The sequence below is a fragment of the Orcinus orca genome, chromosome 3, assembly GCF_937001465.1.
Source record: "Orcinus orca chromosome 3, mOrcOrc1.1, whole genome shotgun sequence".
Taxonomy (NCBI): domain Eukaryota; kingdom Metazoa; phylum Chordata; class Mammalia; order Artiodactyla; family Delphinidae; genus Orcinus; species Orcinus orca.
The window spans coordinates 154,897,741-154,923,156 of record NC_064561.1 but is presented as its reverse complement, the minus strand read 5'-3'; the positions used below and the strand labels follow the sequence as shown (position 1 = coordinate 154,923,156).

General features: G+C 35.7%; 1 protein-coding gene across 4 annotated transcripts in view; it reads left to right on the top strand.

The window, feature by feature from the left end:
• NIPBL (NIPBL cohesin loading factor) overlaps positions 1-24,753 on the top strand; it is a 192,180-nt gene extending 167,427 nt beyond the window's left edge. For 3 of the 4 annotated variants that reach the window (XM_004265995.4, XM_033421259.2, XM_033421256.2), the window contains 13 exons: positions 636-776; positions 899-992; positions 1,432-1,586; positions 2,048-2,138; positions 4,098-4,271; positions 4,654-4,844; positions 6,760-6,867; positions 7,352-7,552; positions 10,580-10,726; positions 12,892-13,166; positions 15,247-15,421; positions 23,014-23,202; positions 23,765-24,753. In XM_004265995.4, coding sequence (XP_004266043.1) covers positions 636-776; positions 899-992; positions 1,432-1,586; positions 2,048-2,138; positions 4,098-4,271; positions 4,654-4,844; positions 6,760-6,867; positions 7,352-7,552; positions 10,580-10,726; positions 12,892-13,166; positions 15,247-15,421; positions 23,014-23,202; positions 23,765-24,130 — 2,307 coding nt within the window. In that variant the 3' untranslated portion in view covers positions 24,131-24,753. Of the gene's footprint in view, positions 1-635; positions 777-898; positions 993-1,431; positions 1,587-2,047; positions 2,139-4,097; positions 4,272-4,653; positions 4,845-6,759; positions 6,868-7,351; positions 7,553-10,579; positions 10,727-12,891; positions 13,167-15,246; positions 15,422-23,013; positions 23,244-23,764 lie in introns of all 4 variants that reach the window. The other variant, XM_033421257.2, reaches the window with a different exon arrangement.
• The last annotated feature ends 663 nt before the right edge of the window (positions 24,754-25,416 follow it).

Sequence of the window (25,416 nt, the reverse complement as noted above, 5' to 3'; positions counted from 1 at the left end):
TATCATAAGAAGGGTTAACACAGGGCTTTTCAACCTCAGCACTGTTAACATTTAGGGCCGGATTATTTTTTGTTGTCAAGAGCTATTCTGAGCATTGTAGGATTTTTGGCAGTATACTTAGCCTGTATCCACCAGATGCCAGTAGCACCCCTGTGCCCCTGTTGTGACAACCAAAAGTGTCTCCATATATTGCCAAATATCCATTGGGGGGCAAAGTCACCCTCAGTTGAGAACTACTGAGTTAACATACCCTAGTTTGAAAAATACTAATCTTGAAAACGATACCAGTCTTGGTAAAATACTCTGTTAGTTAAACCCCATTGTTCAGAATTGACTGTTAGTGCATTTTAGGAAGAAAAAGAGTAATTGTAGCATTGTGATTAAGTGACCCAAAGATCACATGGTAAGTTAGTGACAGAGCTAGAATCCAGGTTCCTGTCACTATCTGCTGCTCTTCCCTTCATTCTTTAAAGAAGTTCTTTTCTACTAATGTTTTTGTTTTGAAAAAAAGCTTTATATAAATATACATATATATATATATATAAATAAAATACCAAACCTCCCAACTACGTAAAGCTGTATATAGTTTGTTTTCAGATTTTGTTTTTCATAAAGCACTAATTTTATCCTTATAGACACAAAATGATTTCATGGTTATCTGCAATGTTGCAAAAATCCTAGAGCTGGTTGTACCACTGATGGAGCATCCAAGTGAAACTTTCCTTGCCACTATTGAAGAAGACCTAATGAAGCTTATCATCAAATATGGCATGACTGTAAGCATTCACTTTACCATCTCTGTGTTGATCAGTATATAATTCACAAATGATAACTTAATCATGTGTTTTTACCTTTGTCTTTAACTTTTGTCTAAACAGTAACATTTTCTCTCTTTTAGGTAGTGCAACATTGTGTAAGCTGTCTTGGGGCAGTTGTAAATAAAGTGACACAAAATTTTAAATTTGTGTGGGCCTGTTTCAATAGATACTATGGTAAGTTCAGTGCCTGGGCTTTAAAATCATTCTGCTAGATCCTGCAGTGTATACAGTTCCTTTTTAACACATCTGATAAGAGGTAGTGTCAAGGGAATTATAAGAGGTGTGATGATTGTCCTCTCCGGTCCACTCTCAGAAGCAATATTTTCTGGTGTCTTTTATATTCCCTTAATACCCAGTATGATTACTTCAGAAATTTATCTCCTCATAAGTAAATGTTGGTAAGTTTTTTGTCTACCATGTAAAATAAAATTTAAATATCATTTTTTTCTTACATTAATTCTTTTAGGCTCAATGGAATGCCCTTATATTTCTAGACGTTTAATACTTAGAACCGTTAGTAAAATTTAATTTTAATTTATTAGCAGTAATTATTTGAACATAACAATTTAAGGATAGAGGGTTTGTTATAAATAAATATTACTTACTTTATTAGGTGCCATTTCAAAATTAAAAAGTCAGCACCAAGAGGACCCAAATAACACTTCACTGCTAACAAACAAACCGGCACTTCTTAGATCCCTTTTCACTGTTGGAGCACTATGTCGGCATTTTGATTTTGATCTGGAAGATTTTAAAGGCAACAGTAAGGTAAAGATCCTAATATTAATTATTTAGTATGCTTTAAAAACAGAACTGTGTGACCCTGGGCATTGAAAATGACTATAATGACTCAGGATGAAGGTGGCATTAGGGTAGTCTGGTTTAGTTCTGAAACAGTGCTACTCAAAGCATGGTCCTCAGACTGGCTTCTGATCCATGAACTGTTTGTTACAGGTCCATAATAAGATAAGTTTACGCAAGTTATATCAGCTTTGTGTTAGTAGGCACACTGCTTATGTCAGCAGCAGTTCATTTTTTTAACATTCTCAATGAATGTCACTGTTCTAAAATTCATGGATTTATAAATGTATTGGTGAATTATTCCTTAGTAAAGTTCACATGTGGAAGTTCTCATTGTTTGCTTTTAGGTATTTTTTTCCTTTATAGTTGAAAACCGATCTAAGTTAACTCTTCCTTATACACTTTAACATGGTTTTTTTCCCCCTTAGGTTAACATAAAGGATAAGGTACTTGAACTATTGATGTATTTTACAAAGCATTCAGATGAAGAAGTACAAACAAAAGCTATCATTGGTCTAGGTAAGATAAGTCTAAATTTCTGCATATTCTTTAGTTGTTTGAGAGGTTGAGCAAATTTTAAAATGTTGTGAATTTAAATTGTTGAGTTATTTAAGTATGTTTTTGTTTAAAGTAGGATCTGGTATCTCAAATATAAGTCTGGGGATTAAAACAACTGGGTTCCATTATTGGTTCATCCAGTGACTTCCTGGGTGACTTTGAGCAAGTCGTGTAACTTCTATTTGTCAGTTTCCTCATTAGTAAAATAGAGATGACAATACATTCTTCTACCCCTAATTCATAGGGTTTCATAAAAACATTCATTAAAATACTTTAATAAAGAAAGGTGATATAGAAGAATTTGTGCTGTTGCATATTTTTTAAATTGTTCTTTTTCTTTGCAAAGTTTTGTCATTATATGTGTCTGCCTCTTCTAAGGTGAAAACAATGGGCAGTCTACCCAAACATTTATTTATATAGAAGCACAGGGTAAACAACCCCACAGGAACAATTTGGATGTATACTTTTCCTGTATTATTGTTCAGGGATCATTGATGTGATAAATACATGTCTTTGCAGAAAATTAGGTTTTTGTGGCTTATCTGGAAAGATATTGGTATATGGGAGAAATATGAGAAGGGTAGAATTAAAGTACCTGAAATGAATGCACTGTAAAAAAAATTAGAAGAGCACTCTCTCCAGGTTTTTGTGTTGTTGTTGTTTGTTCTGTTTTTTACAAATACGTGTAAAGCTACTCAGTAAGGTTAACAACTTATTTAGAAATTTTATTTTAGCAGCATTAGCAAGGTTTATAATTTAATATGCATGGACAGTTGCTAATATTTCTAAGTCACCCAAACTTCATTAAATGTTTACTGATTTCTTTAAATAAATTTAAATCTTAATATCTTATTACTTATTCATCTCTTTCAGAAAATTACATATAGCAAATATAGTAAAAATTCAGATATCACTTACTAGAGAGTTATATTGATAGAGTATTATCTTTTAAGTCACATGTATACATTTGAATATTCAATCTGGACATACATTCTATAAAGTGGCAAAAACTAATAGTGTTACATCTAATTCAGAGAACAAAGAGTGTAAATTTTAACTTGCAGCACTATCCAGAAAATAGTGCCTTTAGACTAGTTGATAAAAGACATCTTGCCTGGGCCATAGTTATCCTGTGTCACCTTGGGCTAGTTATCTGATCACTCTATGCTTTGAATTTAGTTTGTTATTTGGCATCCATAATACTTGCTTTCATCAAGGATCTTCATTTTATCTCACATAAATAAGCATTTTGTACAAATAAACATGGACAATATTATTTTGCTGCTTATTAGCTTGTGGTTGTAGAATTCAGCATTGTGGCTTCAATTATAATGACATATGAGAAACAAATAGAAGATTTTAAGCTTTATTTTAGAATTATTCCATTTCATCAAATGAATATATTTCAATATATATATTTTTAATAGCTCCAAGGTAGTACCTTCTGCTAGGAATCTAAAAAATGTTTGCAGACATTACCTCTTAAATCCTGAAAATATCCCATTGAGGTAGGTGGGTGGTAAATATTATTGTCCCCATTTTACAGATGGAGAATTGAGGCACAGAGATATTATGTGACTCACCTAAGGTCACACTACAAGTCAGTGGTGGAGCCAGGAATAGAACCCAAGACTCCTGACTCCTAATCCACTCCCCTAGCCACTAGGCCCTGCTCCCTCCTCAAGGTTTCCTCTTGTGTGAAATTCTCCTTTGAAATGCAATTTCTTGTTTTTAATTCATGGGGAAAGAAGTACCTGCTGTAATACTTCTCTAGGTAAGGCCACCAGCATATTCTTCCAGTCATTTTAAGTTTTAATTTTTGAAATAAGGAGCTGTTTATATAATTTTATCAACATTAAATGTTATATTTAATTTTAATGTGAATATATCAAGAGAATTTTTGTTTTCTCTCTTCTTTAGGATTTGCCTTTATTCAACATCCAAGTCTAATGTTTGAGCAAGAGGTGAAAAATCTATACAATAATATTTTATCTGATAAAAACTCCTCAGTAAATTTAAAAATACAGGTGTTAAAAAACCTCCAGACCTACCTACAAGAAGAAGATACACGTATGCAGCAGGCAGATAGAGACTGTAAGTAAAAACATACTTTCAAAAATGCAGAGTGTAGCTGCAGTTAGCATACCCTATGACTCTTTTTTAATCCAGATATCTAATAGATAAGGAATTTTAGGTAAAGGAGTTCCGTTAAAGAAGAATCCTTCATAAACTCCCTGAAGTAGTTTATAAAATTTAATATATGTGCAGACGAAAACATTTTGATGGAGGGAGAGAGATTATAGTTCTCATCAGGTTCTCAAAGAGTCTCTAACAGACCCTCCTCCCCCCAAAAAAAAAAAAAAAATTGAGAACCATTGGGACAGCTATAACATTTTGTGCTTTTGGTTGTGGCCTAATTTAGAGTATTTAGTAAAGTTAATGTACATGTTCTTAGTATGTTTACTTCCTTTTGTAGGGAAGAAGGTTGCAAAACAGGAAGATTTAAAAGAAATGGGTGATGTTTCCTCAGGGATGAGTAGTTCCATCATGCAGCTTTACCTCAAACAGGTGCTCGAGGCGTTTTTTCACACCCAATCAAGTGTACGCCACTTTGCCCTAAATGTCATTGCATTGACTCTAAACCAAGGTCTTATTCATCCAGTTCAGGTAAGTATGTTTTATAGCAGCGGCACTTAGCAAAAGAGCCAGATTTGTTGCCATTTGACGACTTGGTGATTAGAAAATAAGTAGTTCGTTATTCCTCTTAGTTGTTGATTTTTTTTTGTCCCAAACTCTTAAGAATCCAAGTTTTAGTCCATCTTTTAGGTTGTCTTTACTGCAAAATACCCATATATTCATAACATCTCTATTAAACAAACTTCCAATTTATATTTGTAGAATACGTACTCCGAATTATTTCTTCTGAAATGATAGATATGTTTTAATTGATATTGACTCTTATCTCTAAGAACCAACCATATGTAATGTCAAATATGTAATGTAACTGGGGTTAAGAGTATAATCTGTCTTAAACAGGGTGGATTTTAGTCCACAGAAAAATAACCTATATAATCTGAACTCAGTTCCTTCATCTTTAATTGGAAGTAATATCAAGTACCCAACACCTCAAAACACCGATGTGTAGACTAGATGATGTACTCAAGACATATTAGTACTACAAGGAATTGGCAGCTAATTCTGATGTTGTAGTATTCACCATCTGACATGTTCAGGAGGGGCAGAAGTAAATTTGTTAGATAACCAAAGCCTGTACCCTCAAGATTTTTATTTTGGCTATGTTTTGTGGAACTTTTCTAAAATATGCTCTATGTTGTTATGCTGTGTTCTTCCCTGTGTCCTGAAACAATGCTAATAATGCGTATTTAGCCTGTTCTTCATGATTCAGGGCAAGATTACTTAATTAAGTATACAGTACTATGTTGATACTCCTGAATTTTTTAGATACTTAGGGCTCTTTGCTGGTATTCTAAATGGTCTCAGGTGGTTGTGCTTTTATTATATCTTCTCTTTTTAAGCTTTTCTTTTAAATTTTACAATTATAAAAAAAATTGCAAGAGTGGTACAATAAACTTCTTTATACTCTTCACCTATATTTCACCATTTGTTAACATTCTGCCACATTTGCTTTCTCTCTCTCTCTTAATACGTACACTTTTTTCCAAATCATTTGATAGTAAGTTTCAGATATCATGATTCTTTACCTCCAAACACTTCAGCGTATATTTTTTTAAGAACAAGGACATTCTCTTACAAAATCATAATGCAGTCATCAAATTCAGGAAATTTAAGATTGATACAATATTATCTAATATATAGTTCATTTTCATATTTTGTAAGTTAAGCTAATAATATTCTTTGTGGATTTCTCCTCCCCACCCCACCCCAATTCAGGATTTAATTCATGATGACCCATTTCAGTTAGTGCTGTGTCTACTTTTTTTAAGTTGTTTTTTGTTTGTTTGTTGTTGTTTTTCTCACCTCCTCACCTCCATCTAATTCAGATTCACTTAACATAGTAGTGGTGTTTCCTGACTTTTAGAAGTGTACAGTGAGTATGGCTGTTACCAAATTGCTAGCTATCCAACTGTCTGACCATTGAAGCCATATTTAAAATCAACTTTGTGAGAAAAAATTTATATTTTTCTAGTTTTGAGTATGGAAGACAAATTACTTTTTCCCCTCTATTATCTTTACATAGAAAATTCAGTCAGGCTTGAAAAATTATTGAATTATACATTTGTAGTATATATCATAATCTTAAATGGATATTCTTAGTCTGGGAGCCCTTTAGTTTTAAAGAACCTTAAAATCACACTGAAATTGCTTAAATTTCACCACATTATTTTCTTACTGATACTCCAGTGCTTTTTTGCTTTAAGGGAAAGATTTAAGGGAAGGTTAATAGTTTTTAAAAAAAAACACTAAACCATGGCATTTATAGGAAGGCCTATAAAGCTAAATTCATATGTCCCAGATATATAGCAAGTTTTAACATATATCAAGATACATACAGAGCTTTTACTATGGTGATGTCTTATGAATTCTTTATTTTTATTTCCAGTGTGTACCATATTTAATTGCTATGGGCACAGACCCAGAACCAGCTATGCGGAACAAGGCTGATCAGCAGCTTGTGGAAATAGACAAAAAATATGCTGGATTTATTCATGTATGTATTTTTAAATTGTGCAATCTAAATTTAAACATCGTTCTTTGGTAAACCATTTCTTTAGCAAATGTTGTGCTCAGATTCATATTAGAATAAAATATTTTGCTTAGTAGTTACTTTTAAACATGCAACTAAGTTTGTCCCCCAGGGTGTTTACTCTAGTTTAAAATTAACTCTTAAAATTGAGCTAGAGGTAACAGTACAGCACGCACACAGGATAAAAATCAGGATGCATGGGTTCTGGTCCCTACTTTGTATCTTGGCAGTGATGGCTCTTCTGAGTCTCCATTTGTTTCTTCTATAAAATGAGCAGATTGCAGTAGATGATCTGCAGTATTCCTTCCAGCACTTGCATTCTATGATTTTTATTATTTTAAAGAAAACCAAATAATGAAGTTTGCCTTGAACTATAATACTCAAAATTATATTTTTAATTTGACTCTTCTAATTTCTGTGACAAAAATAAGGCTTTTATTGATTTCAGATGAAAGCGGTGGCTGGTATGAAGATGTCTTACCAGGTACAACAGGCAATCAATACATGCCTAAAAGATCCTGTAAGAGGTTTCAGACAAGATGAGTCCTCTAGTGCTTTGTGTTCACACCTTTACTCCATGATCCGTGGAAACCGCCAACACAGACGAGCCTTTCTAATTTCTTTACTCAACCTGTTTGACGACACAGCAGTAAGTATTAAAAACTTATTATTTTAAGAAAATAAGTGTTCTATAAATTTTATGCCTAAAGTAGTCAACATTTTAAAAATATTACCATTTTAGTAAATAATAGAGGCTATCTTAAATGTGTTTATTTAGGTCTATGTTAATTGCAAGGTATACAGTCAAAATTGAAGGGGAAATTTTGCATGAGAATAAACACAATGAGGGATAAAGTATAATTGTGGGATAAAGTATAATTGTGTTTCCATACTGAGTGTCTTATAAACTTTGATAGCAGTTCCTTTAAGCATACCTTTAAATAAGCTACGTTACTAAACTGTCACTTCCAGGGATAGATTACATAGATAGATAGATGGATAGATGAAGTGAAATTTCGCTTGTTTCTGTCAGACTTGAATGCTGTTAGAGTAACTATTCTAATACGGTTTTGGCTGCTGAGATCCCTGGTTGTTCAGCCTGACCTCCTTTAATGAAGAGCCCACTTTTGTGTAATTACAATTTTGACCCTTTAGGGGGCTATTGCACAAGTTGTATTGGCCACGACCATAAGGCAAGAAAATAAAACATCCTGTTCTTTAAGCTTATCTCAGTTTTTTCATTCATCTTATATCAATATTTATTCAGCATCTATTTGCATTATGGTAGCATTGTGCTAGGAGATGAAGATAAAATAGTAAATGGGACAGATGTGGTATCTTTCCACGTAGAGCTTACCAATTAGTGTATTGTGTAAAGCTTTAAAAAGAAAAAAAATATTTTTTTCTTATTTTAATCACTTGATAGCTTAACTTTGTTGCTGTTCCAACACCAGATTTTTTCAATAAAGTAAAATTAAAATTACCAGAATGTAGATGTCTTATTAGACCTCTTCTTTTTAAGTACAACATGAAATTTTTGGATATATTATCTAACAAATAAATATAACAAACTTCTATTTTAGAACTACTTGGACTATAATTTTAGTCATCATCAGGGCTGTCATCAGTATTAAGCTTTCATTGTGTGTAAGATATTTAGATAGGAGTACAAAATGCTATGATATAGTGCTCTTTTCCTCATTGGATCTTACCTCCAGTTGGAGGGATAGGACACTAAGTAAAGGAGCTAACGGTTAAGATTAGCATAATCTGAGTCCCGGTGGTTTGTATCGATACTGCCCTAGTCTTTATCTCCTTTCTGAGCTTAATTCCTACGTGGTTTCATTGCCTGCTGTATATCATTAGCTGGATGCTCTGTCACCTCAGCATGTGAAATGCTAAACTGGAAATCCAGCTGTCATAATACAGTGGATGTCAGAGGAGGAACAAATCTCTGAAGGCCTAGGGGATAAGATGGATCTACTCTTAAGGCAGGGCAGGTGTAAAAACATGAATAAAGGTACAAAGATAAGAATGTGTGGGAGGGACTTCCCTGGTGGTCCAGTGGGTGGGACTCCATGCTCCCTATGTGGGCGGCCTGGGTTCAATCCCTGGTGGGGGAACTGGATCCTGCATGCATGCCACAACTAAGGATCCCACATGCTGCAACTAAGGATCCCTCATGCCGCAGCGAAGATCCCGCATGCCACAACTAAGACTGGTGCAGCCAAAATAAATAAATAATAAATAAATATTTTTTTTAAAAAAAGAATGTGTGGGAAATAATGAATAGATGTTATTTAACTGGAGCAGCAAGATCATAATGAGGCATGGTTAATGGAGGATCTTGTAGACAGTGGAAAACTGTTGAAAGTGTTAAATTCAGTGATGAGGACAGGTGCCAGAGAGCATTTTAGGAACACAGATTTTTTAGCATTGTGTTCACATTGAAGGTAATACGGGATTGACCTGTTACGATGAAAGCTGGAAAGAAAACAATGACAGTAGGAAAGAAAAGAAGAAACGTTGTGAGGAAGGAATAAATTAAATGAGAGTCTGTGAGAATAGTCAAAGGATAACTGAAATATTTTTGTCCTAAGCACCTAAAAGAACAGAATGTTCCTAAAAGCAGTTTGAAAAGGAGTTGGTTTGAGGAGATAGAAGAGGAATAGTCAAAGAGCTAGGAAGAGAAAACTAAAGAAGAAGGTTTCAGGAAGGAAAAGGCTTGTCTGTATTTTTCCAACTTTAACATGTAGGTATTGATACATATTTAAAAATAAAAACGTGGGGGTTTCATGAGTACTAACAGCAAGTTCATTCCGTCTGTCCTATGGGATTTTTGTTATTACTACTGCTGATACTGTATTTTATGTTGTTTGGACAGCAGGATAAGGGAGATGGTAGGAAGGAGTGTTTTTTAATTGCCTATTTTTTCTTTTTTTTTAAGCTATAAATGTTTTAAAGGAATTTAAATATTAACATGTCTTTCTGTTTATATTCTGTATCATCATGTAAATGCTGAAAATCTCAGTTTGTTACTTCTTTTTAAGCAAACAACTAGTAGTAACCATAATTTGCCAGCATTAGTTTTTTGGTGTGAAACTGGTAACACCGTCAGAATGACTCTGATATTCTAAATTATGTACACATAGGAAACTGACAATTGTTTTATGAGTACATGAACTTTGATTTTTTTTTTTAACCCACATATTAGTACTATAATTACCACTTACTTTTGAAGGCAGAATAGTAACTGTGTGTAACTGATCTCCATATGGGTTAAACTTTTAGAGGCACAATGACAAATAATTATGAATTCATATGTATACTTTCTGATGTGGTATGGATTTATCTTAAAGATTCTATATACTCTATAAGAAAACTTCAGGGACTCCCACTTGGGTGCACTAAAAAAGTTCACCCCTTCCCTTCTTAAGGTACCATGGTTTAAGTCATTATGCAATCTCTTAAAATGGGTTTAAGATTATTCTGTAAAATCCGTTTCTGTTCCACCTCCTCCCTTCTTCCTTCCCTCTTCCGCTCCCCAACTCTCTCTCTCGTTCTGAAACATTAACTGAGGTGAAAGTGCCCTGTAATATTTTCTCTAAAAAGGCTTTTGTGATGGATTTCTAGATTATCCACTAAACATGTGTACCTTTTTTTCTAAAATTTACAGAAAACAGAAGTGAATATGCTCTTGTATATAGCAGACAATCTAGCCTGTTTTCCATACCAGACACAGGAAGAGCCGTTGTTTATAATGCATCATATAGACATTACACTCTCAGTTTCTGGTAGTAACCTACTGCAGTCGTTCAAGGAGGTAAGTTACACACATTACTATTCTTAATCTTTCAAAGTACAGGCATGCTATTTTCACTGTTTTGTTTCTCATTGTTCTTTTTATTCTTTTCATAGGTATATAAAATCTTTCTAAATAAACTTAACTGAAATCTGGGTAGTGCTTGAATTGGGGAGAGGAAGTGGGTTGCCATTTCATTTCCATTAAGAAAGATCTTAAAACCATTTCATTCCAGATCATTTAGGTGGAATTTATACACACACACGTGCACGTGTGCATGCGCGCGCGCGCACACACACACACACACACACACACACACGTGGATTGTTCTCTTGATAAGCCATCCCGCTTTATTTATCTCACTTCAAGCATTGACCTTAAGTGTTTGGTGTTCATTCATATATTTGTTTAAACCCCATTTTAAAACACTTTGCTATTTTATAAATCTGGTAATGCTGTAGATAATAGTAGTATACTTGAAGAAATACAGAATAAATATAAGTAGCTTACTTACAAGTAAACACAGAAAATTTATACTATTGATTTGCTTATTATCCCTGAACACCAGCATCATAATGGAGTTGGCATATTGTATGCCCAAAATCTTTACTAACTTTTTTGTTGTAAACTTTGTATCTTTTCTTTCATGGTTTTTAAGAAGGAAATATAATTGGTTTCATTGTAAAAGTACCTGGTATAGCCCTGGGTACATAGTAGGTGCACTCAGTAATTTCCATTCTTTGTAAATTAATTGGAGTATTTTCATGTACCTGATGATATAAGTATATATCTCATTTTACAATATCGTAGTGCTCAAAACTCAGCCTGGTCAGACTCGTAAATCAGGGAGATCCTTTTTTGGTTTTGGTTTTGGTTTTTTGTTCTTTTGGGGGTTTTTTGCTGTATGCGGGCCTCTCACTGTTATGGCCTCTCCCATTGTGGAGCACAGGCTCCAGACGCGCAGGCTTAGCGGCCATGGCTCACGGGCCCAGCCGCTGCACGGCATGTGGGATCTTCCCAGACCGGGGCACGAACCCGTGTCCCCTGCATCAGCAGGTGGACTCTCAACCACTGCGCCACCAGGGAAGCCCAGGGAGATCTTTTTAATACCTAAGGGTTGGAATTACAGAAGTATCTAAACCCTTGCTACTTGAAGTGCGGACCGAGACCAGTAGCACTGGCCTCACCTGAGAGCTTGTTAGACCTGCAGAACCTCAGGCTCCACCCTAGACCTGTTGAAACAGAGTTTGCATTTTTAACAAAATCTCTAGTTGTTTAATATGCACATTAAAGTTTGAGAGGTTAATAATTTCCCAGGAACTTGATCCATCATGTTATCTTATTTTACTTCACTTACTGTTGTACATATACTTGTATTCTCCTGTTTTATTTTTTAGCAGTTACATTTTGAATATTGCTTTGTAATCTGGTCTTTTCCACCTTGAAACCAACTGACTTTGTTTCTTTTTAAAAGCTAACAGTTTCGTAAAGTACAAAAAACCAGAATTTAAGTATTTAAAGAAAGTTGCACATTATCTTGCTGAAAAGTTCTTAAAAGGGAGAGTTTGATAGAAGCTGGGGAAATCAAGCCTATTATATTTTCCCCAGTTAAATTATAATTACTGGCTTCCCTGGTGGCGCAGTGGCTGAGAAGTCCACCTGCCAATGCAGGGAACACGGGTTCATGCCCCGGTCCGGGAAGATCCCACATGCCGCAGAGCGGCTCGGCCCGTGAGCCATGGCCGCTGAGCCTGCGTGTCTGGAGCCTCTGCTCCGCAACGGGAGAGGCCACAACAGTAAAAGGCCCGCGTACCACAAAAAAAAAAAATAAAATTATAATTACTTCTTTTCCTCTATAATGGCTTACCTGTATATCAAATTGTTACTTCTATAACTAATTTATCTTTCATTACTATAAGAAAATTCTCTCCCTTTGAATGATATTTCAGAATGGTTTAGGGAGGGTGGAACAGTGGTTGAAGGAGTGGATTTTATTTAGTCTTGGAACATAATTTTTTCCCCCAAGGATTGCATCCCCAGTTGTTTATGGAAAATCAGAGGGTTTCAGTATATAAAATATTAATATAAGGATACTTCTGAAGCTGTTAAATGGCGCATATGTATAGTTGTAGTGGTATTTTTGTTTTATTATTTTTCAGACAGAATAATTTCCTCTTTTTTTTCAGTCTATGGTAAAAGACAAAAGGAAAGAGAGAAAATCATCTCCTGCTAAGGAAAATGAGTCAAGCGAGAGTGAAGAAGAAGTCTCCAGGCCTCGGAAGTCACGGAAACGTGTAGATTCAGATTCAGATTCAGATTCAGAAGATGATATAAATTCAGTGATGAAATGTTTGCCAGAAAATTCAGCTCCTTTAATTGAGTTTGCAAATGTCTCCCAGGGTATTTTATTGCTTCTGATGTTAAAACAACATTTGAAGAATCTCTGTGGATTTTCTGATAGGTAAGGTTGCATAAGCAGTGAGAGAAAAAACTTGCTGTGTTCAAATAATGAACAAATATGAAACCCAGTTTTGATTGCATGCTGAATATTTAAAATGCTCTTTTTAAAAAAGGAATTTGTTCCTTTTAATTGGTGTATACTATTTTGTTGTATAATCTACCATAATTTGTCCATTCTGTTATTGAAGAGGAAAACTATTCCTCTAATTGGAGATAATGCATTATAAATTATAAATTAGAGGACTTAAATCCTTAATATACTTAAAAAGATACTAGAGAATTAGACTAACCTTAAAAATAGATAACAAATTCAAGTTTTTAAAGAGCTGTGGGGACTTCCCTGGTGGTGCAGTGGTTAAGAGTCTGCCTGCCAATGCAGGGGACATGGGTTCGAGCCCTGGTCTAGGAAGATCCCACATGCCGCGTAGCAAGTAAGTCCGTGCAGTACAACTACTGAGCCTGCGCTCTAGAGCCCGCGAGCCACCACTGCTGAGCCCGCATGCCACAACTACTGAAGCCGGCGTGCCTGGAGCCTGTGCTCTGCAACAAAAGAAGCCACCACAATGATAAGCACGCGCACTGCAACGAAGAGTAGCCCCCGCTCACTCGCAGCTAGAGAAAGCCTGTGCGCAGCAATGAATACCTAACACAGCCAAAAATAAATAAATTTTATTTAAAAAAGAAGAGCTATGAATGAAGAATAGATGCAGACCAACTAGGCTAAGTTCTAACAGTCTAGCAGCCTTTAATATACACTATCAAGTAAGAGATAGAAAAGTACTAATAACTTAGAGTGCCCTATAATTTTACCCATTGTCAATCACTATAGGTATCTCTTTTCTGCCTGTACCCATGGAATTCTGGACATTTTTCACATTCATTGAAACCCTATGAAGTCACATGTTCGTAGGGACAGATAATGAAATGAGTAAAGTAGACCTGGTAGGTCAGTGGCAAAATGAAAAGAACATGTTTCTTCTAAAGGGTTTAGATATTACTCAGATGTTCATCAGCTTGTTGCCATGGAAGAGAGTGGGAACAATGTGGCCAGAGCTTCCATCTTTTCAAGAGAAGCTAGATAATCCAGATTTTAATGAGAACTATCTCGATGTTAAATATTGGCAGCCACAGGCATACCTTGTTTTATTGCACTTCGCAGATACTGCATTTTTTTCAAATTGAAGGTTTGTGGCAACCCTGCATCAAGCAAGTCTGTCGGCTCCATTTTTCCAACAGCATTTGTTCACTTTGTGTCTGTGTCACATTTTGGTAATTCTTACAGTATTTAAATTTTTTTATTATTATGTTTTGTAGTGACCTTTGATGTTGCTATTACAAAAAGATTACGATTCACTGAAGGCTCAGATGATAGTTAGCATTTTTTTAGCAATAAAATATTTTTAAATTAAGATATGTATGTTGTTTTTAGACATAATGCTGTCGCACACTTAATAGACTATAATATAGTGTAAACGTAACTTTTATACACATTGGGAAACAAAAAAATTCATGTGGTTTGCTTTATTGCAATATTTGCTTTATCACGATGGTCTGGAACCAAACCCGCAACGTCTCCAAGATACGCCTGTAATTCAGAATAATTTAAAACCTTGTAAAGTCTTGGGGCAGTGCTAAGGTGTTGGAAAAATTTTGAAACAGAGTTGTTAATAATGTGAAACAGGTTTGTAAGCAATAATTCTGGTCACTGTGTAGAGAATGAATAGTTGGGGCACAAAACAGTAGAAGGAGGTAAACCAGTTAGGTAGTATTGAGTAGTTACATTAAAACTGTCCTACAGTCACAATCATGGTGCTAAGAAATAGACATGAGAAACTACTTTCATTTAAATGATACCTCTATTCAAGACAAATACTGACAGAAACAAGAGAGTATTCTTTTTAATCTTTGATTTTGTGTCTTTACTTCCCTTTTTAAAATTATATTTATTTTGTATACAATTTGGTTAAAATCTATATAACAAAAAGTTTAATTATAACTAAATAAAATTTAACTAGAATCAATTTAAATGTAAATGCCTAAAAAATTTGTTTTAAGTTAATGGTTTTGCTTTCCCAAAACAGTAAAATTCAGAAATACTCTCCATCTGAATCTGCAAAAGTGTATGATAAAGCGATAAACCGAAAAACAGGAGTTCATTTTCATCCCAAACAAACACTGGACTTCCTGCGGAGTGATATGGCTAATTCCAGAATCACTGAAGATGTGAAGAGGAGTATAGTAAAACAGTATCTAGATGTGAGTAGTGAAACCAAAATATATTTAATTTTGATAATGACTTTTTTAAAAAGTAAATTCTTTTGAGACAGATAGCTACCTCCTTTCATTGAAGGTATGCTTCGCGACCCATCACTCCTTATTTTTGTCTATGTAGTTTTAATGAGTTAGTTTAAGCTTGTCTTTCCCGCTTCACCCACTGCACTACAATTGTTTTTTCCCAGGAAATACCAGCTGACCACTAACTTTATTTTAGTGAAAAGCAAAGTTTTTAGGCAAGTTTTAGAGAAAAGCTGTGACTATATATGTATTTTTTTAATTCAGTGGATTACATGGTTTATATTTCATCAAAGGAAAAACCATGAAAAGTCATCCTCCTGCCCTCTTCAGCCATTCTATTCCTCTTCCTTTTGGCAACCAATATTACTACTTTTTCATGTATTCTTACAGAAGCAGTACAAGTGTGTGTGTGTGTGTGTGTGTGTGTGTGTGTGTGTGTGTGTATTTGTATATCTGTTACATATAGACCCATCTAAGAAGTATGTGAGTATGTGAGTGTATAAATTGTGCTTTTAAAGTGTCTTTAAGAATAGGCAAATTCAGGGAATTCCCTGGCAGTCCAGTGGTTAGGACTCCGTGCTTTCACTGCCGAGGGCCCAGGTTCAATCCCAGGTCAGGGAACTAAGATCCCTCAAGCTGCAGTGTAGCCCAAAAAAAGAAAAAGGCAAATTCAGAGAGTCAGAAAATAGAACAGAAGTTACGGGGTGCGGGGGCAGGAATGGGGAGTTGGGTGGGTTTTTTTTAGACTTTTTTTTAACTTTTTATTTTGTATTGGAGTATAGCCAATTAACAATGTTGTGATAGTTTCAGGTGCACAGCCAAGCAACTCAACCATACATATACATGTATCCATTCTCCCCCAGATTCCCCTCCCATCCAGGCTGCCACATACTATTGAGCAGAGTTCCCTGTGCTATACAGTAGGTCCTCGTTGGTTATCCTTTTTAAATATAGCAGTGTGTACATGTCAGTGCCAAACTCCCTAACTATCCATTCCCTCTACCCTTCCCCCGCAGTAGCCATAAGTTCATTCTCTAAGTCTGTGAGTCCATTTCTGTTTTGTAAATAAAGCTCATTTGTACCATTTTTTTTAGATTCCGCATAAAGCAACATCATATGATATTTCTCTTTCTCTGTCTGACTTCACTCAGTATGACAATCTCTAGGTCCATCCATGTTGCTGCAAATGGCATTATTTCATTCTTTCTTATGGCTGAGTAATATTCCATTGTATATATATGTACCACATCTTGTTTATCCATTCCTCTGTTGATGGACATTTAGGTTGCTTCCATGTCTTGGCTATTGTAAACAGTGCTGCAGTGAACATTGGGGTGCATGTATCCTTTCGGACCATGTTTTTTTCTGGGTATATGCCCAGGAGTGGGATTGCAGGGTCACATGGTAGCTCTATTTTTAGTTTTTTAAGGAACCTCCATACTGTTCTACATAGTGGTTGTACCAATTTACATTCCCACCAACAGTGTAGGAGGGTTCCCTTCTCTCCACACCATCTCCAGCATTTATTGTTTGTAGATTTTTTGATGATAACCGTTTTGACTGGTGTGAGGTGATATCTCATTGTAGTTTTGATTTGCATTTCTCTAATCATTAGCAGTGTTGAACACCCTTTCATGTGCCTCTTGGCCATCCGTATGTCTTCCTTGGAAAAATGTCTAGGTCTTCTGCCCATTTTTTGATTGGGTTATTTGTTTTGATGATATTAAGCCACATGAGCTGTTTGTAAATTTTGGAGACTATCCCTTGTCAATCACATCATTTGCAAATATTTTCTCCCAATATGTGGGTTGTCTTTTCATTTTGTTTATGGTCTCCTTTGCTGTGCAAGAGCTTTTGAGTTTAATTAGGTCCCATTTGTTTATTTTTGTTTTTTTTTCCATTACTCTGGGAGATGGATCAGAAAAGATATTGTTGCGATTTATGTCAGAGAGTGTTCTGCCTGTGTTTTCCTCTAGGAGGATTTATAATGTCCAGTCTCACATGTAGATCTTTAATCCATTTTGAGCGTATTTTTGTGTATGGTGTTAAAGAATGATGTAATTTCATTTTTTTACATGTAGCTGTCCAGTTTTCCCAGCACCATTTGTTGAAGAGACTGTCTTTCCACCATTGTATAATCTTACCTTCTTTGTCATAGATTAATAGACCATAGGTGGGTAGGTTTATTTCTGGGCTTTCTGTCCTGTTCCATTGATCTGTAGTTCTGTTTTTGTGCCAGTACCATACTGTTTTGATGACTAAAGCTTTGTAGTATAGCCTGAAGTCAGGGACCCCGATTCCTCCAGCTCCATTTTTCTTTCTCAAGATTACTTTGGCTCTTTGGGGGTCTTTTGTGTCTCCATACAAAGTTTAAGATATTTTGTTCTAGTTCTATGAAAAATGCCATTGGTAATTTGATAGGGATTGCATTGAATCTGTAGATTGCCTTGGGTAGTATAGTCATTTTGACAATATTTATTCTTTCAATCAAAGAACATGATATATCTTTCCATCTGTGTCTTCTTTGGTTTCTTTCATCAGCATGTTATAGTTTTCGGAGTACAGGTCTTTTGCCTCCTTAGGTAGGTTTATTCCTAGGTATTTTATTCTCTTTCATGCAGTGGTAAATGGGATTGTTTCTTGAATTTCTCTTTCTGATCTTTCATTGTTAGTGTGTAGAAATGCAACACATTTCTGTGTATTAATTTTGTATCCTGCAACTTTACCAAATTCATTGATGAGCTCTAGTAATTTTCTGATAGCATCTTTAGGATTTTATATGTATAGTATCATGTCATCTGCAAACAGTGACAGTTTAACGTCTTCTTTTCCCATTTGGATTCCTTTTATTTCTTTTTCTTCTCTGATTTCCGTAGCTAGGATTTCCAAAACTATGTTGAATAAAAGTGGTGAGAGTGGGCATCCTTGTCTTGTTCCTGATCTTAGAGAAAATGCTTTCAGCTTTTCACCATTGAGTATGATGCTAGCTGTAGGTTTGTCTTATATGGCCTTTATTATGTTGAGATAGGTTCCCTCTGTGCCCACTTCCTGGAGAGTTTTATCATAAATAGGTGTTGAATTTTGTCAAAAGCTTTTTCTGCATCTACTGAGATGATCATTTGGGGGTTTCTTAATATATAGATTTATTTATTTTTGGCTGCATTGGGTCTTTGTTGCTGAGTGTGGGCTTTCTCTAGTTGCAGCAAGCAGGAGCTGCTCTTCATTGCAGTGCACAGGCTTCTCATTGCTGTGGCTTCTCTTGTGGCGAAGCATGGGCTCTAGGCGCGGGGGCTCCAGTAGTTGTGGCACGTGGGCTTAGTTGCTCCACGGCATGTGGGATCTTCCCAGACCAGGGCTCAAACCTGTGTCCCCTGCATTGGCAGGCAGATTTTTAACCACTGCGCCACCAGGGAAGTCCTGATCATATGGTTTTTGTCAGTTTGTTGATGTGGTGTATCACACTGATTGATATGTGGATATTGAAAACTCCTTGCATCCCTCGGATAAATCCCACTTGATCATGATGTATGATCCTTTTAATGTATTGTTGAATTCGAATTGCTAGTATTTTGTTGAGGATTTTTGCATGTACGTTCATCAGTGATAGTGGCCTGTAATTTTCTTTTTTAGTGGTATCTTTGTCTGGTTTTGGTATCAGGGTAATGGTGACCTCACAGAATGAGTTTGGGAGTTTTCCTTCCTCTGCACTTTTTGGGAACAGTTTCAGAAGGATAGGTGTTAGCTCTTCTCTAAATGTTTGATAGAATTTGCCTGTGAAGCCATCAGGGCCGGAACTTCCGTTTTTGGGGAGTTTTTGTTTGTTTGTTTGTTTTTTGGCTGCGTTGGGTCTTTGTTGCTGCACGCGGGCTTTTTCCAGTAGCAAGGGGGGCTACTCTTCGCTGCAGTGCACAGGCCTCTCACTGCAGTGGCCTCTCTTGTTGCAGAGCACGGACGGGCTCTAGGCATGCGGGCTTCAGTAGTTGTGGCACGTGGGCTCAGTAGTTGTAGCTCGCAGGCTCTAGAGTGCAGGCTCAGCAGTTGTGGCTCACGGGCCCAGCCACTCCATGGCATGTGGGATCTTCCCAGACCAGGGCTGGAACCCATGTCACCTGCATTGGCAGGCGGATTCTCAACCACCGAGCCACCAGTGAAGCCCGGGAGTTTTTAAATTACAGTTTCAATTTCAGTGCTTGTAATTGGTTCATATTTTCTAATTATTCCTGGTTCAGTCTGGGGAGACTGTACCTTTGTAAGAATTTGTCCATTTCTTCCAGGTTGTCTATTTTATTGGCATACAGTTGCATATAGTAGTCTCTTATGATCCTTTGTATTTCTGTGGTGTCAGCTGTAACTTCTCCTTTTTCATTTTATTGATTTGAGTCCTCTCCCTTTTTTTCTTGATGAGTCTGGCTAAAGGTTTATCAGTTTCGTTTATCTTTTCAAAGAACCAGCTTTTAGTTTCATTGATCTTTGCTCTTGTCTTCTTTGTCTCTATTTCATTTGTCTCTGCTCTGATCTTTATGATTTCTTTCCTTCCACTAACTTTCAGTTTTGTTTGTTCTTCTTTCTCTAGTTGCTTTATGTGTATGGTTAGGTTGTTTATTTGAGATTTTTCTTGTTTCCCAAAAGTAAGGTTGTATTGCTATAAACTTTCCTCTTTGAACTGCTTTTACTGTATCCCATAGGTTTTGGATCGTTATGCTCTCATTTTCATTTGTCTCTAGATTTTTTTTTTATTTCCTCTTTGATTTCTTTAGTGATCCATTGGTTGTTTAGTAGCATATTGTTTAGCCTCCACGTATTTGTGTTTTTATAGTCTTTTTATTGGAGTTTATTTTTAATCTCACAGTGTTGTGGTCAGAAAAGATGCTTGATATGATTTCAGTTTTCTTAAATTTACCAAGGCTCACTTTATGGCCCAGGATGTGGTCAGTCCTGGAGAATATTCCATGTGCACTTCAGAAAAATGTGTATTCTGCTTTTGGATGGAGTGCTCTATAAATATCAGTTAAGTCCATCTGATCTAATGTGTCATTTAAGGACTGTGTTTCCTTACTGATTTTATGTGTGGCTGATCTGTCCATTGATGAAAGTGGAGTGTTAAAAGTCCCCCACTATTATTGTGTTACTGTAAATTTCTCCCTTTATGGCTGTTAGTATTTGCCTTATATATTGTGGTGCTCCTAAGTTGGGTGCATATATGTTTACAATTGTTATACCTTCTTCTTGGATTGATTCCTTGATTGTTATGTAGTGTCCTTCTTTGTCTCTTGTAACAGTCTTTATTTTAAAGTCTATTTTGTCCTATATGAGTATTGCTACTGCAGCTTTCTTTTGATTTCCATTTGCATGGAATACCTTCTTCCATCCCCTCACTTTCAATCTGTATGTGTCCCTAGGTCTGAAGTGGGTCTCTTGTAGACAGCATATATATGGGTCTTGTTTTTGTATCCGTTCAGTGAGCCTGTGTCTTTTGGTTGGCACATTTAATCCATTTACATTTAAAGTAATTATCGGTATGTGTGTTCCTTTTGCCATTTTCTTAATTGTTTTCGGTTTGTTTCTGTAGGTCTTCTTTCTTTCCTCTTTTGTTCTCCTCTCTTGTGGTTTGATGACCATCTTTAGTGTTATGTTTGGGTTGCTTTTTCTTTTTTCTGTATCTATTGTAGCTTTGGGGTTTGCTGTTCCCATGAGGTTTTGATATAGCAGTCTGAATATGTACAAGATTGTTTTAAGTTGCTAGTCTCTTTCCCACCTAGAGGAGTTCCTTTAGCATTTGTTGCAAAGCTGGTCTGGTGTTGCTGAATTCTCTTAGCTTTTGCTTGTCTGTAAAGCTTTTGATTTCTCTGTGGAATCTGAATGAGAGCCTTGCTGGGTAGAGTATTCTTGGTTGTAGGTTATTCCCTTTCATCACTTTAAATATATCGTGCCACTCCCTTCTGGCTTGCAGCGTTTCTGCTGAGAAATCAGCTGTTAACCTTATGGGAGTTCCCTTGTATGTTATTTGTCATTCTTCCCTTGTTGCTTTTAATAATTTTTCTTTGTCTTTAATTTTTGTAAATTTGATTACTGTGTATCTTGGAATATTTGTCCTTGGGTTTATCCTGCCTGCGACTCTGCACTTCCTGGACTTGGGTGGCTATTTCCTTTGCCATGTTAGGGAAGTTTTCAACTATAATCTCTTCAAATATTTTCTCTGGTCCTTTCTCTGTCTCTTCTCCTTCTGGCACCCCTGTAATGCAAATGTTGGTGCATTTAATGTTGTCCCATAGATCTCTTAGGCTGTCTTCATTTCTTTACATTCTTTTTTCTTTATTCTGTTCCGTGGCAGTGATTTCCACCATTCTGTCTTCCAGGTCACTTATCCGTTCTTCTGCCTCTTATTCAGCTATTGATTACGTCTAGCATATTTTTCATTTCAGTTATTGTATTCATCTCAATTTGTTCATTAATTCTTCTAGGTCTTTGTTAAACATTGCTTTCATCTTCTCAATCCTTGCCTCCATTCTTTTTCCAAGGTCCTGGATCATCTTCACTGTCATTATTCTGAATTCTTTTTCTGGAAGGTTGCCTATCTCCACTTTATTTAGTTGTTTTTCTCGGTTTTATCTCGTTCCTTCATCTGGGACATAATTCTCTGCCTTTTCATTTTGTCTCTCTGTGGTTGTGGTTTTCATTTCACAGGCTGCAGGATTGTAGTTCTTCTTACATCCACTGTCTCAGGAATGGGGGGGAGTATTGAATGGGTACAGATTGAGTTTCTTTGGGGGATGATGAAAAAGTTTTTGAAGTGACTGTGGTGATGATTGTACAACAGTGTGAATATACTTACTGTCAATGAATTAAACACTTTTAAATGGTAAATTTTATGTTATGTATATTTTACCAGAATAAAAGTTTTTTAATGTTTTCAAAAAATTTTTGAGATTGTCCTAAAAAGTAAAAATAAAGTCTTTAATTTTAATCTACTTAAAGCTGGTAGTTGAACACAACTAATAATGACTTTTTTTGACCAAGAATGTAATGTACACAATGGTTTTCATATTATTCATAGACTGCAAACCTTGTACTCTAAATTTGACATTTATTTTAGTTCTTTAAAATTCTTCAACATTTTTTGTTTCCTGTTGTATCCTCTTATCTTGGTGGAGAGCAGAAAATGGGGGCAGAAATGTTTAAAAGTCTGTCAATAATTAGTAATCATTTGGCTGCTTGATAACTTGTATCAGGGTCCGCAACATCTGGCTTATGGGCCAAATCTGGCCAACTGCCTGTTTGTGTAAAATAAAGTTTTATTGAAACAGCCATGCCCATTCATTTTTGTATTGCATTTTGGCCTGCAAAGCCAAAAATACTTACTATCTGGCTCTTTACAGAAAATGTTTGCCAGCCCCCAACTTGGACAATAGCTAAAGTCTGTTTCACCCACACCAAACCACTACCATGGAAAACATTTAGGAAAAAATTTTAAATAAAGGAAAACATTTAGGAATTTGGCAGTCTTGTTTGAAAAAATTTACTTAAAATTCTAAATTAATATCTAATTTTTGTAGTTCAAACTTCTCATGGAACATCTGGACCCTGATGAAGAGGAAGAAGAAGGGGAGGTGTCAGCTAGCACAAATGCTCGGAACAAAGCAATTACCTCGCTGCTTGGAGGAGGCAGCCCTAAAAATAATGCAGCAGCAGAGACAGAAGATGATGAAAGTGATGGGGAGGATAGAGGAGGAGGCACTTCAGGGGTGAGGCGGAGGAGGAGTCAACGTATTTCGCAGCGTATTACGTAAAATGATTTTTATGTGCTTATATATGTCAGTCTATTAAATGTACACCAAGTAATGTAATACTTATGAGAGAAAACATTTTGTAGATAGAAATTCTCTACTTATCCATTTATACATCCTTTTGTAGAAAGTTTAACATAAAAGACAATAAAAAAGAAAAAAACAGAAATGAGATTTATCCAGCATAAAGGGTTATTAATTTTTCTTTGGATTGTATTAATGTGTGTTATCCTTTTTTATTGTTGATAAGTTTTATGTAGCTTTATGGTTCATATGTATATATAATTTTATATATCAATAAGAGTAAAGACACGGGTACAAATTAAGAGTTACATGGTTTTACAAGTATATGTTAACCCCTTGGCGCTGGCGGTCACGGTGCGTCTCATTGCCGGCAATGGAAGTGTGCTGGGAAATCCCAACTCCCGGCGTCAAGGGATTAAAAGCAATAAAAACAATAATTTCACTAAAATTATTTTGTGTAACACTTGGTCTTTTTTCCCCCCTCCCAATGTTTTAGTCATTGAGAAGGTCAAAACGAAATTCAGACTCTACGGAGTTGGCAGCACAGATGAATGAAAGTGTTGACGTCATGGATGTCATCGCTATTTGCTGTCCAAAGTACAAAGATCGACCACAAATTGCAAGAGTAGTACAGAAAACCAGCAATGGCTTCAGTGTTCAGTGGATGGCAGGCTCCTACAGTGGCTCCTGGACTGAGGCTAAGCGCCGTGATGGCCGCAAACTGGTGCCTTGGGTAGACACTATTAAAGAGTCAGACATTATTTACAAAAAAATTGCTCTAACGAGTGCTAATAAGCTGACTAATAAAGTTGTTCAGACTTTACGATCCCTGTATGCCGCCAAGGACGGGACTTCCAGCTAATGAATTTGTACATGCAGCCAAATTTACAGGAGTTTTTTTTTAAAGGCAGAAAAACTTGAAATATCAACATTCTGGCAAAAAAAAATCAGTTTTATGAAGAGTAAGAATGGAACCTGGGATGCAGGAACAAAAGAAGGAAATGTTGGGCAAAACATTTTTGTGGGAGCTCCCTTCGCTGTTGTGCAGCAGAAACAGATTCTCAGTTCATTTTTACTCCCACTGTATTATAGTTTAACAAAAATTGTTTATATCTTGGAAAAAAAACTTTCTGTTTAAAAAATAAACAAGTGAATGTTGGAAATTAGTCTGTTAATGTTCTTAATAAAGTGTTCTTGGAGTTTAACCTAGCAGCGGATGGCTTTCTTTAGCTTAGCCCAGTTTCCAGGGAAGCATTGTTTTTTCCAGGCTGTAAAATGGCAGAATCTCCTGGATATATAATTTATTCTGTTGGAAAAAAAAAAAAAAAAAAAAGCATGCAGTATCTATGACCTATCTGCAGAAGGAGTTTTTGTAAATGTAGATTTTGATGTATTAGGTCACCCTGAAAACAATACAAGAAAAGGGATCCCCAGGCAATCTGGTGGAGCGAATACTGCAATAAATTTTTTTACTTCTCTTTGTTACTTGTCTGTTTCCATTTGAATTTCTTATTGTAAAGATCTGTTTAAATCCATTTATATTATTTTGCAGTCTTTTATGTAAAATTTATTATATCACTGGTTTTCAAAACAAAACATGAAATATTGTTTATACAGTTTGTATAGGCTGACTTCTGAATAATTGGTATCTATTATTTTCATTCCCATAAGAGGGTGTAAACAGTTAATTCCAGGGTTTTATTGTATCCTGCAATATTTAGTATTAACTATATATGATTTAGCACTGTGCCAAACACATTTTCAAGAGTACATTTTGATATAAAAAGAAACTATAGTTTATTCCTTGTATGCTTCAATTTCTTTCTAGTAATGTCATGATGGTAATATTTATTTTTTAAACCTTGGGAAAAGATAACAGTCTTGGGGAAAGGTAACAGTCATGCTATTTTGGAAAACTAGCATTTCTCTTAGTTAAAATTATGCCATGTGTTATTTTCAAAATAGAATTGAGATGACTATGACACTTCATAATAACATTACATTTTTCACAAGTTATTTTTTAATGCTGAAAAAGGAATAATTTTACTAGTTGAGATGTTTACTCATTTTCTATTCTAAATGTTTTATACATCTTTTGGGAGCAGTTGTCATTTATCTGTTACTACAGATGGGGAGGTGGGTATTTAA